Source organism: Choloepus didactylus, chromosome 5 (genome assembly GCF_015220235.1).
Source record: "Choloepus didactylus isolate mChoDid1 chromosome 5, mChoDid1.pri, whole genome shotgun sequence".
In the NCBI taxonomy this organism is placed as follows: Eukaryota; Metazoa; Chordata; class Mammalia; order Pilosa; family Megalonychidae; genus Choloepus; species Choloepus didactylus.
Window position 1 is genome coordinate 71,078,670 of NC_051311.1, and position 18,687 is coordinate 71,097,356.

Genomic DNA, 18,687 nt, shown 5'->3' on the forward strand with positions numbered 1-18,687 from the left:
CTCCCCTGGGTGTCTGATCCCACGTAGGGGGGAGGGCAGTTATTTCACCTTTCAAGTTGGCTTAGCGAGAGAGAGAGAGGGCCACATCTGAGCAACAAAGAGGCATGGATAAAGTACTCTTGGTTGGAAATTTTTCTCACTCAGAATTTTAAATATATCGTGCCACTGCCTTCTCAGCTCCATGGTGGCTGCTGAGTAGTCACTACTTAGTCTTATGCTGTTTCCTTTGTATGTGGTGAATTGCTTTTCTCTTGCTGCTTTCAGAACTTGCTCCTTCTCTTCCGTGTTTGACAATGTGATCAGAATATGTCTCAGAGTGGGTTTATTTGTATTTATTCTATTTGGAGTTCGCTGTGCATTTATGATTTGTATATTTATGGTGTTTAGAAGATTTGGGAAGTTTTCCCCAACAATTTCTTTGAATACTCTTCCTAGACCTTTACTCTTTTCTTCCCCTTCTGGAACACCAATGAGTCCTATATTCAGACGTTTTATATTATCTATCATATCCCTGAGGTCCGTTTCGATTTTTTTGATTTTTTTCCCCATTCTTTCTTTTGTGCTTTCATTTTCCATTTTGTCATCTTCCAGGTCACTGATTCGTTGTTCAACTGCCTCTAGTCTTGTACTATGAGTATCCAGAATCTTTTTAATTTGGTCAACAGTTTCTTTAATTTCCATAAGATCATCTATTTTTTTAATTTAGTCTTGTAATGTCTTCTTTGTGCTCTTCTAGGGTCTTCTTGATATCCTTTGTATCCCGTACTATGGTCTCATTGTTCATCTTTAGTTCTTTGAGTAGCTGCTCTAGGTGCTGTGTCTCTTCTGATCTTTTGATTTGGGTACTTGGGCTTGGGTTATCCATATCGCCTGGTTTTTTCATATGCTTTATAATTTTCTGTTGTTTTTGGCCTCTTGGCATTTGCTGAACTTGATAGGGTTCTTTTAGGATTTGTAGACCAATTGAAGTCTTTATCTCTAATTTATCAAATCTACAGCTTCGTGGAGTACACTTTCTCTAACTAACCAGCAGGTGGCGTCCACGAGCCACCTGTTCTCCACAAGCCAGTTCTCCCCTGCTTTGCCTTTGTGGTGAGTGGGGGAGTGAGTCTCGTGGGGTCCAATTGGTGTACCAAGCTTGCGTGTGTAGTTGGTGTTACCCGCCCTGTATATGGGGCATGTTTCTGGGTGGTCAGGGAAGGGAGGTGGCTCTAAAAATCAAATCTCCCTTGTGTTCCTGGAGTTTTAAAGCTGTTGCAATAGTCTAATCCTTCAGTTCAGTCCTGCCACAGTTTGTCTCTGCCACTGACCCACAAGTCCTTGGTATTGGCATATGGCTCCTGAGACTTGCAAGTGGGTCCCTCTTCCAGGCCATCCACCCCCTGGTCCTCTGTTGAGGGATGACTGTGCTATGTCACAGGTGAGTGCCGTCCCCCCAGGGCGGTTCTGGGCTGCTGGGCTGTGTAGGGAGGCTCTTAGTCTGCTGAAATGATGGCTGAATGGGGCTTTGTTAATTCACACTGCTCCACCTTCCCAACTCTGGGACAAGCAGCTGAGGGTACAGGGAAGGCTAATGTCCACGCCCAGTTTTGTGGTGTATGCCTGTTATTTGAAGCACTTCCGTCACACTGGGCTGTCTGGGGCAGCTCTGGGCTATGGGGCTGGTGATGGGCAGGCGTGTTTCCTGTCCACCAGCATGATGGCTGTGAGTGGATACCCCCCTTTTCTTGGGAAGTTGTGGTGTTTAGTGAATTTTCTCAGCCACTGGATTATTGCCTTTTGTCTCAGAGCTCTCTTAGTTCTGCTCTTGTCTTGAGCTGCCCAAATTGCAAGTCTTTGAGGCTTTCTGTATTGGGCTTCTTAGAGTAATTGTTTTAGAAAAAGAAAAAAGGATTAAAAAAAAAAAAAAAGAGCCCTCCTCACAGATCTAATGGGTTATTGAAATGCTAAGAGACAAAGCAATTAGGGTCATTAAGGAAAGGTCCACAGGGCAAAGAGATCAGCTTTTCTTCGGGATTTGCATATGAGCCTCAGGGCCTTAGCTCTGCCCTTCCCCTTTCTATGTTCACCAGAACTCCAAAAATCCTCTGCTTTTATTTTGGAGTTTTTCTTGCTGTTTTTTGCTATGCCTGTCTCCTCTCTGCTCGGCTGGCTGCTCTCAGATTCTCTGGTGTCTGGTCTCAGTCTATCTATGGTTGGAGTTTGGATCAGTAGAATGAGTTTCTGATAAGAGCTGCCACTGCAGTTCTCCCTTCTCCTTCCCAGCACTGACGACCCCTCCTCCCACAGGACTGAGGCTGGCAGGGAGGGGTGCGGGTCCCCTGGCTACAAAAACTTACAGATTTCGCTGATCTCAGCAGTTCGATGTGTTCATGAGTGTTGTATGAAGTATGCCTAAAGTCAAATTGCTCTGCGGTGTCCAGTCTACGCAGTTCCTGGCTTTCTACCTACTTTCCTGGAGGAGTAACTAAAACATACAGCTCACCAATCCGCCATCTTGCCCCGCCTCTTGCCACGTAATTTCAAGGATTAAAGGAAACAATGTAGTCACGGTGTCAGGCACATAGTAGGTGTTCAATAAATGCTAATTTCCTTCCCTTTCTTAATTACCAGGTGGATGTTTTCTATTTTAGCTTGTACAGAGAATAGTCTAACAGCATCGTCACTCTGTTGAAGAAGCAACTGAGTTTTTATATGCAGTCAGGATAGTTTTTTCAGTTGAGGAAGACAAACATATAGCAGAGCCTTTTACTAAGAAAAAAAACAAATAAAAGAAAACTTGGGTGTAAACCCTGTGAAAGGAAGGTGGCATCTATGCAAACCATTTAAGAGGAGGTGATAAATAATAAAAGGGAGAAGAGTGCAGCTTCAGTAGCCTCCAGAAACTAGAATGGAGCCAGAATTTAAATAACTAAGCAGGTAATACTTTATTTATATGGAGCTAGGGAGACACAGTGGATATATGAGGATATGAACAGAAGTTTTAGAGGGAAAAAGGGAAGAAAATGAAGATGATTTCAAGAGATAAAGGGACACAGAAAGGCAAAGAGGGATTAGAAGTAAACACATGGTGCTGGGAGAAGATGGTAGAAATTGTAACTGCATAGGAAGAAAATAGATAAACTTGCATTAAAGAAAACAACCAGATGGCTGCTCATTGAAAAAGAGAGAGACCAGCCAAGAAATAAACGAGGGAAAGAAGGAACCCAACCAACCCCTTTATAAAATCCCAGGAAGAATAACAAGAAAGGGAAGAAAAGAGCGAAGGAAAAGAGTGAAAAAGAAAAAAGAGAAAGCATAAAGAATATCTCATTTGGTTAGTAAATTCACACAAAAGTATGTAGATCCTAAGAGAAAGTAGGACCATAGAATATGAATTATGAGAGAAACCATGAAAATAAATGTACTGTTCATAAGGCTGGAGGAAAGCACTGGATTAAAATTTGAATTTGTTTTGTTTAAAAGAAAGAGATGTCTTTAATTGTGCAATGTCCTTTAAGTTTGAAAGCTATAACTCTATGTATTAGCCAATGTGTCTTATTCCTTGATATAAATGTCATGAAACAGAAGGCATCAGGACACTATTAAAAGGGACAGCAATGACAATGATAGCAAAGTCAGAGCTGAGGTAAGGATATACTTACAGGCAACAATATTTATGTATCGGTTCTTGTGCTTGTTGTCTGGGTGGTTGGAGCTGTCTGCTGTAATACCTAAGTCAACAGTACAGCTCTGTACTTCCTGTAAAAAATATTGTATGTGTACCATTTTAACACATAGTCTTTCAAACAGAGTGCTTTAAAATATGAGGAAGACAAAACAAACAAAATAATCTATGGTGTTTTTTTTTTTTTTTAAACATTTTACAACTACTTCTTTGCTAAAAGAAAATGCAGTGAATAATGCCTTACCTGGTAAAACTCTTTCAGTGTCTAATGAGGGAATGAATGCCAAAAAAGTAAAGAAATCAATTCCACAGCACACGACAAATGAGAAAAAAAGTGTTCATATTAGGTTTACATGGAAACTATGATCATGCAATAAATACATTTGTCAAATACCAGCAAATAGAATGTTTCAAACAGTTGCATGCAAATCAACGCTTCTAACAATTTGGAACCTTAACATAATTTAAAGGAAAAACAATAACATGTTTAAAAAGGGGAGAATGGTATACTATGATGAAATTTTAAAACACAGATGAGAAAAATCACATATTCCATGGCCAAATTTTGGCTTATTAGTTGGTTTACTAATTTCCAAGTATAACTTTATTTGACTACTACAGCACCATTTGAAACACTGAATTGTGAGACTTTTTTTTTTTTGAGTAATTATAATAAAGAGTAAACAGCTTCCTGTTAGATGTTTGTAACAAAAATTTTTTATTATACAGACCATGTCATTTTGAAACAAATTTTAGATAGAATTGCTTTATATGTATTTAATTAATAGACCTCCTTTTGTTTAAATTTCAGTTGGTACAGAAACATTATTTCTGCCAATTGTCTTTTTAAATCCTTTTCATTATTTTATATCTAAATATATTAGTGTAAAATGATAATTATTTAAATTAAGATAACATGAGCTCTTTATAAAGTAATTTCTTAAAGAGTAATAACTCAAGTAAGAATCTGATTCATCAGCAAATGGCCCAATCTCTCTCCAAATAAGCTTAAGCCACTTTGTAGCAAGTCATTCTGACCCTAGACATAAAAACAATTTAATATATGAATCACTTAAAAAATGTAGATTATTAATTATTAAGCTGATTATCAAGTTAATGGAAAATTTTCTTTAATCAGACAGTGAGTTAAAAACAGAGGCATGAAAAACTTTTTGAGTAAAAATGTAAGGTTATTATATTAATTTAATTATTATGAACTACTTAGTAATATTCAAAATGATTTTATAGTTGTGAAAACCATGAATCTGCCTTTGCGTCTATGCTGTCAGTAACTCTGATTATAATTTTCACTTAGGTTTTTTGACTTGTGAAATATTACACCCATCCTTGATATTCTCCTTATTTCAATTAAGTTTTTGTCTGACGTTAGCCAGATAGATACTACGTGTTAAAATACACCACCAGTAGCCTCTAGCTTATGTTAAGAAAAAATTTTTGATATTTTAAATATGTAATTCTTCATATTATTTCATTTGACTGCAGTGTTACCTCACACTGTTTTCTTGGTCAATGTAACGGTGATTTAGATTTATTTTAGGATTGAATGCATTGGCTCATATTATTATTAATTTAGTGAAAAAATATCACATTTCCTTTCTCTTGCTTTCGATTTCTTAAAGCTTTCTAATAGATGGCATTTTCATTCTCGAAACATATCTTGAAATTAAATGCACATCCACATCATGAGTGGCTGTTTGATGTGACTCCTGGGAAGCAGTTGCTGGATGCAATGGGGAGAGAGGGACTTCCATGAATGAGCATCAGTCAGTGCTCAGTGCTTCCAAGAGGGAGGTTCACAGAGCACACGGGGTGAGTGAGTGGACATAAGAAGGCAATGTGGTACTTCCTAGAGGGCAATCTTCAGAGGCTGGCAATTGCTTACCTGCTGGCGGGTGTGATGGAAAGGGCATAAACTTTGGAATCAGAGACCTGAGTTTGAAACCCAGTCCTTACATTTATCGGTTGCTAAAGAACTTCTCTGAAGTTTGATTTTGTCAGTGCTATGAAGAGAAATAATACCACATAACCCCAGATTTGAGCGAAGGCTGTGGAAGCACCTAGTATGTTTGGGGGTGCTCACTAATGGTAGTTTTCATTTTTATGTACCTATTACTAACTCTGAGCTTATGGCTCCCTCTTTTGAAAAACCTGTTTAACTGATTACTAATTAATTGAGCCATGATAAATTTGCAGCAAATTTCTCTGCCCTTTACATCTAAGAGTATTTTAACAGAATATGTCTGGGGTAATTTTTCCCTGAGTGTTAAGTTCAAATATTTTTTGGAAATGAGTATTTTCTTGAGAAGAAGATGTGATTTTTACCTTATATAATAAAAAGGGTTATCTAAATGCTTTTGTATTTACATTGGTGTAATTCTTAAAATTAAGAGTATGTATGTACTTTAGCTGAAGATCATGAAATTTAGTACTTTAGTATAATTTATATAATTTAGAAAATTAAAAAAAATTAGTGCTACCAATTCAGAGGAAAAAAAAAGAATATTGGAGATCTGCATATTGTAGGACAGAATTAACAATATTTTTAACTTTTTCCTCTAGTATGACTTGGCTTTTAAAATGGAAAACCAGTCTTCTAAATTATATCATAACAATGACACATCTCCTAAACACATGAGTGATTATGTACTAATACTTTCTCTAGAAGTGAAAACGCTTTCAATGTCTTCAGGTCAAGAAACAACCTATAGCTGATTCTTCTAAATTTACTATTTTCATGTTATTTAAAGTAGACAATACTAAAATCTTACCTCAAATTCTTCAGTAAACCCACTACTTGCATGTAAGTCTGCAACATGCTTTGGAAAGTGCTTTACTGGAATTGCTCCAACATCATCTAAATGAATAAAAAAAAAATCATGTTAGACTGGTTAAGTCAACTCATTATAAAGTGCCTTCTTCTAAAACATTGCAAAGTTCATTTATTCTTATCATCACAATTCTGAAGACTGCCTGGCTGCTTGCAATTATATTAGAAGGGCATGAGCATTAGAATCACCAACCTGGATGTGAATCAGCCTTCAATGAAACATTAGAAAACAATTCACAATTTTCTTTTACTATCAATAACCTGCATTTTAAGAAATCTGATTTGATTAAGAATCTCTTTTCTATCCATACTCTAAAGAGAAATAATTCATTTTGAATGTTTAGGAATACCAACAAAGCCTCACTTCTTATGAAAGGACTACACCTTTTTTGGAATGCAACAGTGGGAGTTGCATGTAAAATTCTGGGAAAAAAAACATGCAGAAATAACATATTTTCAATTTTACCATAGAATAAATATCATATATCATGCAACTTCAGTTTTATAAAATTATAATTTAACGCCTTTCAGGCAAATAGTCAGATGTTTACATTCGAAAGCATTTTTCCTTTTCTCTATAAATAATAGAAAACATTTATATGCATAATATTCATTAAGGATAGGCAAAAAACCTTTGGGACTTTTAATCTGTAAGATTTCAAGAATTCTAACTTGAAAATATGCTATGTAAACAAAGTCATTTGATCTGTTAATTAATTGTGAAGGGGCCAAATTATTTTATCTGGTTCTGTGTGTTTTTCCCCCCCTCCTCAGAAGGCTTTCTTAGATTAAACGTATCACTAGTTCACAGTATGCAATTTCACAAGTGACTTCTCTGACAAGGAAACATCAAATGCATTTAACTAGAAACAGTTATTTACATCAACAGATGTTCAGCATTTAGGCCATCTAGTATTTTTAAGCTTCAGTTACAAAGAATTTGTTGATTTTTAAAAAATTAGAATCCATCTGTTCTCTCTCTTACATGAGTGGACCTGAATACCAAAATTGAATTAGCCAGTCAAGCTTAAGAAACACTAGACAAAGGTATAATTCAACCTTCACACCTACATAAGGATGTTGCCTAGAAGTTAGCTTTTATAATTAGATAAGAAAACAGAAATAATTTGTCATACCTAAAATCAGTAGTTCATCCAGTTAATGTACTTCAAACCCACTGATGTTATCCCAAAGGGCCAACCTTCTCGCATAAGCTCACCAACCGTTCTTTATTTATAATCAAGTTTTTTGATAATTTCTTTTATTAATTGGTCTGCAAACAAGTGAGACTAATATATCTTTTCATTTTCATGAATTTACATGAAATTGTGCATATTCGGGTGATCAGATGTGAATCTTTGAGAGCTCGTGAAATGAGGAAATGCAGGATCACTACTCTTTTGACATTCAAAACAGATTTTGGGTTCCTGGACAAAGTTCCAATTTTGAATCTTCTATTTATTGCTAATAATAAATATGTTGGACTTCAGATAATATTAGAATTAATTTGCATAGCCATGTTGACAGATATGTAGAAGGGTTATGTTTGAAAGTGAAGGAAATCAAAATGCAACAGAAAAACTGAAAACTGAATCTCAAAATTCTAAATATGTTAAGGAGAAATCATGCTAAAATAATTGCACAGCATTTTAATACAAAGGTAGAAAAACCAAACAAAATAGTGAGGGTTAAAGATATGAACTTGATAAAAGAGGGAAAAGAGCATTATACTTGAAATTCCTATGCCTGTTGAAAATTAAAAAGAAAATGCTTTTCTTTTCTTTTTTTTACCCTTGTCATTTAAGTCATGAGATTTTAGAAGATAACATCATAAAGAATTTGGGCCCTTAGCAATAACAAGGGTAGCAGACAATTTAAAAAAGAGGCTTTTGTAAAACAACCACATAGATGAATTTCTCCTTTTCAATTCCTTGGTTTTGTGTCTGTATGTCCTTGTTTCATTCTGTTCTTCTCCAGTACTTCTTCTACAGTTCACATATTTCTGGACAACTCCTTTTCTTGGCACCTCTTTTCATTCTGTGATGCTATAAAGCGTTAATTAAATAAGCGTCTGTGATACTTGTGTGAACTCTAGGGCATATAGGTTTCTTAATAAAAATGACCCCGGACAATTTTTAAATATTGTTACCAGGTAATTTCTGATAAAAAATGTCAATATTTTTCCCTAATATTCACCCAGTCAATATTTTGACTTTAAGTATTTCAGTGAACTATACATTCTTTGTGCTCATGTTTTTCTTTCTTCCTGCTTATGTTTTTCTTCCACCACTACATGCCCCCATTTTATTTTTTTTTCCTCCTCATGTAGTTAAGAAACCCTTACTCACATAAACTCACATTACCAGGAAGAATCCAGAATTCGCATGTATTTTTATTTTCTCCTACTCACACTTAATGCATCGATTTAGCATGGTTTTTTCTTGCTTAGGTTTCCATTAAAGTGATGGAAATCAGTGAAAGTCAGCATCATTCTTAAGCAATACTTTTCTTAATATTTTGGCTTTAAGTATTTATGCTAATGTATTATACCTGAACAATTATAAATTATTTTATCATATCATCTGTATGGTTGAGAACATACAAAATTAATGAGAACAGGAAATACAGCTGGGTGCCTGACATCTAATATACTAAATATTTTGGACAACATAAATATTTAATAACCCATATTATGGCCATTTGCAACATTGTGCTTTTCATTCAATGTCTACCAACTACTTATGGCCACACTTTAAACTATTACCTGAAATTGGAAAGATAGGTGTTGGGGGAGTGGATATGACTCGAGGAGATGTACTGTCCTCTAAATAAAAGTGAGCAGTCTGGAAGCATTTCCTGTAAAGAAAAGAAAGCAATTTTTTTACTACTAGCTGCCATGGATTATACGACAATCTCTGAACTGCTTGAAAATTGTGATAGAATTCTCCAAAACAAAAAAACATATTTAAATCAACATCTATTTTTAAAAAAACACAAGATGTTAAAAGAATTGTATGGGCCCCAAATTTATCTGTTTTACCTGTATACCAGATACAGAAGAGCAAGCAGATGTGAGACATCCTAAGGCAGAGACAGCATTTGAAGTTCTAGTTGGTACCAAATAGTACTTTGCTGTGCTGTGACACTTCAGTGCCCTAGCTACGCTTCCACTGTTGCTATTTTACCAAAATGCTCCACTATCTTGTACAGGACTGGGTGGAAATGAAAGAATATCCAAAGCTGTTTTTCACTCAACATTTAAGTGTCCATGTCCTTCTAAGCATATTCAGCTGCTAGCAAAAGGCAGCAAGCTATGACTACATAGAAATGAAAATTCACAGTGGTAACATTTTGATGAAAAGTGAATGCAGCTTTATCTGTAAGTATGATAATGTATGAGTGACAGAAAAAAGTGAGGAAATAATGAGCATACAACCTAAAGCAGGGGTGATTTTCTTTCCATCAGATGCTAGACTTGATGAGAGCTCTGAGAATGAATACAATTGGCATCGATGACAACTATGACCTGCAATGTCACCAGAATCTATTTTCATTCAGTTTAAGAGCACACTACAAACTATCACGAAGAGCAAACAACCAGCTGCTGCTGTAAAGTAATGCAAACCATCCTTAATCAAAAAAAACTTTAGATAATTAAAACTGCTAATGACACTCCTTGATGTGGGTTGTTTAATTTATTTGAAGTATTATTCATGTGTAGTTAAGCTTAAATAGAAATATCTAGTTGAGTGAAAATACCAATCTCATTTTCCATTTAAAAGCTTCAAGCTACAAGGTACTTATCCTAATGAACTTTAATATAACATTTGGTCTTATACAGTGACGTACCTAAACCACGCTATTTTTTCCAGTAAATCAGTTCCCTGCAGAAAATTCTTCAATGGCTTCCTATTGCAGTAGAATGATATTCAATTATTTCAGCAAAGCCCATCAGACTCTCTGTAAACTGTGCATCGCCCCCACCCCCGCCCCCGTTTCAGCAGCCTCATCTCCTGCAAATCTCCCTCAACCATAAGCTCCAACCCGTTAAGCTCCAGCTTCTCTTCCTGGAAGATGCCAAGCCAGTACCCTCTTCTGGCCCTGGCTCTTGCCAGTCCCTCTCCCAGCCCACTTCCTTCCTATCATTTTTCTAATGGCTCAAATGCCACTTCCCCTGAGAATCCTTCCCTGTAGCTGAAAGTATCAGTCCATCCCACCAATCCCTTGTTCTTTGCCCTATGTGAGGTACTATTATTTATATATTTGTTTATTTGTCTTACATGTTTATTGCTGGTCTTACCTCATCAGAGGCAAAGTACATTGTCTTAATCACTGCAGTGTCTGCCCTGAGTTCAAGAACAGCACCTGTCAAGTTGTAGGTGCCCAAAGATATTTGTTCACTGAAAGAACTGCTATTGAGTGGTGTAAAATTATATCATTTATTCATAGTCTTAAAGTCACAAGCAAAAAAAAATCTCAAGGCAAAGATGTATATAGCAGAAACTAGTGCTCTGTTGTGACAGTATAAGCCTTTGATAAACCTGTGAAAACACATATAATCGAGGTAACACAACAATGTCTTCAAGGGAGAACAGATGGTGGTGATGTGGGAGGAAGAATGGATGTAGAATTAAGCGTAAAAGGAACCCTGAGCTGGTCTCTCTTCTGGAAAGTGGAAGGAGTATAGCAGAGTGATGAGGAACAGGGAAGGATGAGGGCCACAGCTCCCATCAAAAGAAACTAACCTATTCAAAGTCCACATATGAGCAGAATTGAAAGTAGACAGGAGCAGAAACTATGACCTGGCTTAACATGCAGCACAAATGTGGCATGTTCTGACACATTGGATTTGATACCTGCTTTTAAGATGACCAAATTAAAATCCCTTTGGGTTCTCTAAAATGAAAGTATACAACTCAGTGAAAGAATTCTTACTTATCTTTCAACGAATCTTAAAGTTGTAAAGTGCTTTAAACAATCTCATCCAATATCCCAGCTGATGCAAGAATCCCCTCAACAGCCTCCCTGACCAACAGTTAACATGGTCTAGTTTGATTACCTTTACTGACAAGGAACTCACTTCCTTATGTGTAGTCTTGCTAGCCATTTCTTTCTTATTCTAACTCAAAACTTATTTCCCTCTAAGTGCCTTCAAATGGTACCTAAGGAGGAGGTCCATTCCACTGTTACGGCTCTCACTATTGACACCTTTCTTGTATCGAGGGAAAATGTATCTCCCTGTTATTTTTATACATTGGCTGTATTTTTGTGCTTGAAATATTTATAGATTATGGTACCCAGGATTTTTCATTATTGAAACCCGACCTTTCTGTGGTCCTTACCACCTTTTCTCTTTGATGTTTCTACTCCAATAATTCAAACCACTTGTAGGTCCCTGAGTGCACCATGTTCTCTTCTGTTTCTCCTCTCTGCCTTAAACATGGTTCTCCTTCTGCCCAGAATGCCTAACTCACCAATGTGCCAGGCAAACACTGTCCTCCTTACAGGCAGCTCAGGGGTATCTTCTACGTGAAACAGCTTCTCATTTCCTAAGTAGATATCAGCATTCCAACATCTGTTTCTACTGCACCCACTACAAACTTCTATTCACACTCAACTCTATAAAGACTGTTTTGAAAAATAATCAATCCAAAGGTGACCCCCATTATTCTAAATTATTTCATTTTAAATATTTTTCTTAATTCATGGTTAAGGTAATTATTTTTGGAAAATTTTGGGGGTACTTCTATGTGTTTTTGTTTATATTCCCTTGCAATTTTTTTTCAGGATAGGGGCCATATCTTTGGATATATGTAACCTAAGTATTGATACAGTGCCAGTAGCACAATGTATTCACTGTTCATTGAATGATTAGACTGATTTCTAATAGCAAGCAAATCCCACCAACCATATGTTTTTCAGCTGCATCCTAGACTTTCTTGCCTCCCTGAGCCTCAAATGGGATAACTTGAAATCTCAACACATTTGTGAGAGAAAGGCCAAATATACAGGTAGAGAAAGATGGATGGACAGATGTATAGATAGATGATGTGCCAATGACTCTGAGAGGATGGGAAATTGGCAGCATCTCATAGACAGGAAAAAAGGTAAATTAAAAATATATTGGTATATAACACACTGCTATCATTCATTGCAGTGGCTGAGTAAATACCAACTGTACTCTTTTTCAGCAATGTAATAAAATCTTTGATAGCTTTGAAAAATAACTGGCCTAATTATGTTACTTGGCATTAACTTCCCAATAGAACATTATAAATCATATCAAAATGATTATAAATGGGAAAATTTAAGATTAAAATAATATATGATATACTCTGGATGAAAATCATCTACACATTGTTTATGTAGATTTTATAGCATGGCTTTAAAAGGCAGCATGATATTGGGAAGGCTCCATTCTGTACTGATGGCTACCTTATCATATTGCTTGTCTCCCCTCTCCTCCAGTCAAAAAAAGAGTGCCTGTGGAAAGTTCTCTTCTCTACTGCATTTAAGAGTGCACCATCTTGTTGAATATAACTTAGTTTATATTTTTAGGTTCTACCTCTTAGAATGCTCTCAAAAACTTGCCATTGTGTTCTTTAAGAAGACCATTTGAAAATGTTCTTTCTTGTTGAAGGCATTTTGCATCTTAGAAGCGTACAGTTTGACTCATGTAAATTACACCTTAAAACATCTGGAAAATAATTTCAAGGCATATTATTTAATGTACGACAAGATTCAATATCTATAGTCCATCTGTTCTGTATAAGGAGTGAATGTCTTCACGTCTATGTGCTAAGTGTTGATAACTATGTCTCCTGCTAATTATCACTCAGCCATGATGGAAAAAGTGATGACTGTTTTAAACTTGTAGACATAGGTCCTATCAATCAATGTTAATCTGATTATTTAATTTACACCTTTTCATCAGACTATTTAGAATTAAAAATTAGAAATGTATAATTATTATTCCATTTCTTAGAATCCTGATATGAATATGAAGCAATATTCAGCATGCTGCATTCATCTCAGAACCACCGAAGCAGGCCTGACTGTAATCTTAAAGATGATCTAGTGACCACTCCCAGTAAACGGAAAACAGAGGAAACTAACTCCTAGGTGGCTAAGTGATATGCTGGAGGGCCTCTAGCAAATGTCAGGCAGAATTGGGAAAGGCATCCAGATTTTATCACCCTAATGTGTCCTCTCCTTTTACTATAACACACTATCTTCCAAGGTTTACACAAAACATAGGGGACCATCTTGAGCTAGGTAAAGTAGACAAAAAAGAGGATTTATTACACTCCTTTTAGATTGTTTTTTTTTCCTTCTAAAAATCAGGTTAGAAAAGTGTTTAAGTACAGAAGCTTGTAAAAACTCATAAGGACCACAATACTATTTGGACACTTATGGTTATATTGATTTTTAAACCTTTCCATGGGCTGTAGTTTCCACAAGACTCTAAAATGTTTCTATATGGACTTGTAAAAGCATATCTTCTACAAATGTGTCTGTACTAGAATTTGAATAATTCATGCAAACCTTGAAGAATGCATTAACCTTGACATCCTCTGTGTTTCAGCAAATAATCCTCCTAATTGTTAGTGTATTGCTGATCTACAAAGTTGCATCTTGAAGTGAATTAACTTCAAATGGAAATGAGTAGAATATATATGTTAAATTTGGGAATGGGTACGTGTAAGAGTAATAGATTTTATTGGCACAATTTATAGTTAAATATAAAATACACATGTAAAGCCATCAAAGTGCCCATATTTTAAACTAATAATGCATTTTATATTGAAAATACATAAAGCATGGTGTGGAAAAGAGAAGCATCTTACTGGTAAAAGACAAGTTAATATTTTTTCAACTGGTAATTTTTTTTTAATTTTCACATTATACAAAAGGGATGACCGTTATGAAAGATAAAATCACTCATGATTTTAACTCTCCATGAACTATCAAATGACATTAAATAAGACACTGACTTTCAAAGTTGCAGAAAATAAACTCGAAATATTAATAAAAATTAAGAAATTCATTCTTATTATTTTAAACTATAAACTGTTTGATAAACTTATTGGAACTATCTTCTAACCCTATTTACTTGAAGTAGAATTTGGTCCCATTGTGTATCTGATTTTAAATTTGCTTAATCTAGATTCTTGTTAATTAAAAAAAAATGGGTGGGGTGGGGAAAACCAGAATAGACAGAAACCACTCATCTGAACAAACAGGATATCCATGTTAGTGAGAAGTTTGGCTAATAAGTCCAATTCCATTGAAATGCACTATGTACAAGGCACTCTGCAAGGAAGAAGGAGAACAGAGATGAATCTGATATGGCTTGTAGACTCTATGTCTAGGGCATAGAGTCTTCTGTTAAAGAGCCAGTGACAATGATAGGAATGACTGGGGCACACGTGAAGAAAACACCTTTGTTTGCATCATGTTATAGACAAAGTTGACTCCTAACCCATGCAGGATAACAAAAACATGATCTGTTCTCTATAGTCTGCAATCTAATCTGTTCTGTAAAGAAAGTCCCATACAAAATATAGTTGGCCATAAAAACATTCTATGTCAGCCAACCAATGTCCAACTACATGCAACTACATGCTTCAGGCCTCACTGTCTCTGAGATATCCAGCTCATTCTGCCTCTAGTCCTTCCCAAATGCTGGAATGCCTTACTCTTTTATCTTTACATTCTGAATCCTATACAACTCAAGCGCTATATTTTATTTACATTTACCCTGCCCATTCTGGCTTATCAAAATCCCTCATTGTCTGAACATTCTTAATTTTAAAGATTTCAGCTGCTATACACACTTTTGTGTAATACTTTATAAATTTTTCATAGGAAATTCTTTCTCCTCAATAAGCATAAAATCCTTGAAGGCAGTCTCATTCATTCACTCAGTTCTGACGTTAGGTACATGGGAAATAGTCAATAAACACAGTAAATATTTTTGAGTAAACCAAGAGACTATATTTTGGAAAAACATATCAAGAGTGGTAATATGCATTTACAGAGACATGCTGCTAAACAAAAAGGAATTAATTATACAATAAAATTCTCTTTTAAAACAAAAGTAGAAAGTACTGAGTTATGTTATTTCTTAGTTTGGAGATATGATTCCTTGTATCATCATAAAAAGTCCTTGTTTTCTGTCAGACACACACACTGTGCCCTTGTAAATTTGCCAATTTGCTGTATGTTCAGCTTGCTACAGCATGGGAAACTTATGATGGGTACAATTATTCTTGTTCTTTAAAGGTTTTAACAGATTATCGATAAGAGTGAAGCCATATTTCATCCTCATGACAAAATAAAAAGAATTTTAAAATCCTGTGTATCTAAATATGGACATTAACTTTGTTTTTGAATTTTATTTATATTGTAATTGCTTGATTTTTATTTCTGTGCACAACTTACCATTTTTAATCACTTTTCAAGTTCATGTGCATTTTGTACACCGTTACCAAAAAAAAGAAACTCATTATTTTTTACCACATTAAAAATTCTGTTTTCACAAATAATTTTGGAGTTATAACAGCTGGTAAAATGCGTAGATTTATGTTAAATGCTATGATAAGGTTTGAATGTTAGATTAATATGAAATTTCAATTGTCAAAATACTATATTAAATATTAACTGAAGTCAAAGTTCCTCCATTTTATCTTTAATTGTTCAGTTTAAGTATGGCGAACAATCAAATCTTTTATTGTACCTTTGAACTCACATATTCACCTGGCTCATAGCTACTTGAATAAATTAATGACAGCTCTCAAGAAGGAATTTCGAATAGCCTTTGAAGACACAATACCAATCAAACATGGGCAAAATCTGAACTTTATGAAACTTTCAGAAGTAAACACTCAACTTACCTCCAGTAGATGAGAATACCCACAAGAACCACTAGACAGATAAAAGTCAGGGCTGACACGATCACAAGGGGTATAACTGTCTTCTTCTCGGATTCCAAACCCTCAGCTAGACCAATACGAGACTCATGGCTACTATTACTGGCCTCTGCAGTCAGAGAAAATTGAGAGTGTTGATATTTGAGCTTAAAAACAATCACAACATTTTTCAACTGATTAATCGCAACCTCCAACGTTGTTACTTACCTTACAAAATTTTGACTCTTTGATGCAAAAAATGTCTACATTTATAAGTCAATTTTAATAAAACAAAAATTTAAAAGTAAAACAGACAATCAGAGCTTTGAAGAACTACAAAACCCAACGGAGAAGGAAGAGGTGCCGTGGCAACTAGACAGCACAGCAGTGTCTCTCTAAAAGCTTGCTAAAAGGGAAGTAGTAAAATAAGCAAACTACCCAGTTTTCAAACAAAACGATCAGGAAAAGCAAGGCTGTTTACTGAATTGCTAGATATAATCTTGATTGTCTAAAATTAATTTTAATGGAATTATTTTTAACTCTGTAATTAAGTAAATAATTAGGAGCAGTTAATTTCATGAAGACAGAATCTTAGGTTAACCTATTTTACATTAGAATGAACCTTCAATTGGACAAACTAAATTTAAATTTAAGTTGGTTTTAAATGTTTCTGAATGCCCTTCTTAGCAATTGTTTTTTCTGTCAAAAATCGAAATGCTATTGCAGATGAGTTGAAGAAATACACAGATCAAAGAAACTCTTTTCTAATATACAAATGTAAATAATGAAAAAGTCCAAATTCATTCTTGGGTTAATTTTAAAAGATGACAAATGATTATTTTTGTCACCAGTCAGGTACATTATTGCATTAGTACTTTCAAAATCACTGTTCACTGGAGATATTCTTCCTTTCACGTTGTTCGAAGAATTTCAGAACTGCAGGATATTGGTGGGCCAGTAATAATCCTTTCCCTCTTCTTTGAGGTATGTTCAGTGGGAAACCAAGATGATTGAATATTACAACAGTTTTATTAGAACTGTTTCTAACATGAGAATATACTGACACTGCTACAAAGTAAGAACCCTTATCCTATAGAAGTCTGAAAGAACAAAACCTAAGTTCCCCCTTAGAGTCTGCATTATTTCCTACACTTGGCACATGTGGTACTTTTATATCATATATCTTACTATTAGTTGATAGGAGAGAGAGGGAATCAACTTAATTTTAAATATTTAAGAAGAAATTTGAGGGTAACATAAATGCATGAATATAGCATTATAATATATCTAACTACAGAGGACTTAAGATTTAAAATGATCATTTCCTTTTGTAACCAGGAATGATGGCAGAAAGGGCCAAGAATTTAACTGACTCACAAAGAAAATGCACTAAAGGAACATAAGTGACACCCAAATTTTCTAAGATGTTTGCTTTTATCGCTATGGAGGCACTGGCTGGCAAAAAAGTGGAATCCAAAGATGTGACTATAAAATCACAGAAACCACATAAAATGTGATAATATTGTAATTCAGCTGATCCCTGAGCTATAGGTAATAATCTTGTGAGAAAAGCCCAACCTTCACTTTTTATTATGTCAATCATATGCTCTGGTCATTACATATAGTGGTGGAATTCATCTGGAGATCTAAATAATTTGACTATACATAGTCAAATACATGAACTGATTTTTCTTTATGAAATTTAGGAAAGCATCTAATTTTTCTCACTGTGACTAAATGCTAACTATTGTTACCTAAATGGAAAGTTTGTGAGTAATAAATGAAATAATCCACTTTCACTTTGGTCCTCAAAATAGTGTCATCAATAACACTTGGAACTTGTTAGAAATGCAAATTCTTGAGCCCCACCCCTAATCTACTGAATGAGAAACTGTGGGTGGAGCCCAGCAATGGGTGCTCTAACAAGTCCTCCAGGTGATTTTGATGTTCAGATTTGAGAAGCAATGATCTCCATTAATGTATGTACAAAGTGAGCTTATATGAGTACACAGGTCTTCAAAGGTCATAAATATTCACAGCAATATGTATGTATGTATATATAGAGATACATATCTCATTTATGTATGTATGAGCAAATGAGATATATGTAATCATACGTGATATATATGTAAGATACATAACAAGATATATATTACATACATATCACATATATACATACACACATTACAGCCCCACATACATATTGTCTTGTAAATGGACTTTTTTTCTCTTAAGTTCTCTGGGAGGCCTGGTTTTTAAAA

At 35.1% G+C, this 18,687-nt stretch overlaps 1 protein-coding gene across 1 annotated transcript in view; it reads right to left on the minus strand.

Annotated features, from left to right (window-relative positions):
* The window catches only part of PTPRZ1 (protein tyrosine phosphatase receptor type Z1), a 198,544-nt gene that overhangs the window by 34,245 nt on the left and 145,612 nt on the right, over positions 1 to 18,687 (minus strand). Inside the window, exons 12-16 of the mRNA XM_037837758.1 lie at positions 16,412 to 16,556; positions 9,280 to 9,371; positions 6,457 to 6,542; positions 3,912 to 3,932; positions 3,645 to 3,741 (exon numbers count right to left, since the gene is read on the minus strand). Coding sequence (XP_037693686.1) covers positions 3,645 to 3,741; positions 3,912 to 3,932; positions 6,457 to 6,542; positions 9,280 to 9,371; positions 16,412 to 16,556 — 441 coding nt within the window. The remainder of the gene's footprint in view (positions 1 to 3,644; positions 3,742 to 3,911; positions 3,933 to 6,456; positions 6,543 to 9,279; positions 9,372 to 16,411; positions 16,557 to 18,687) is intronic.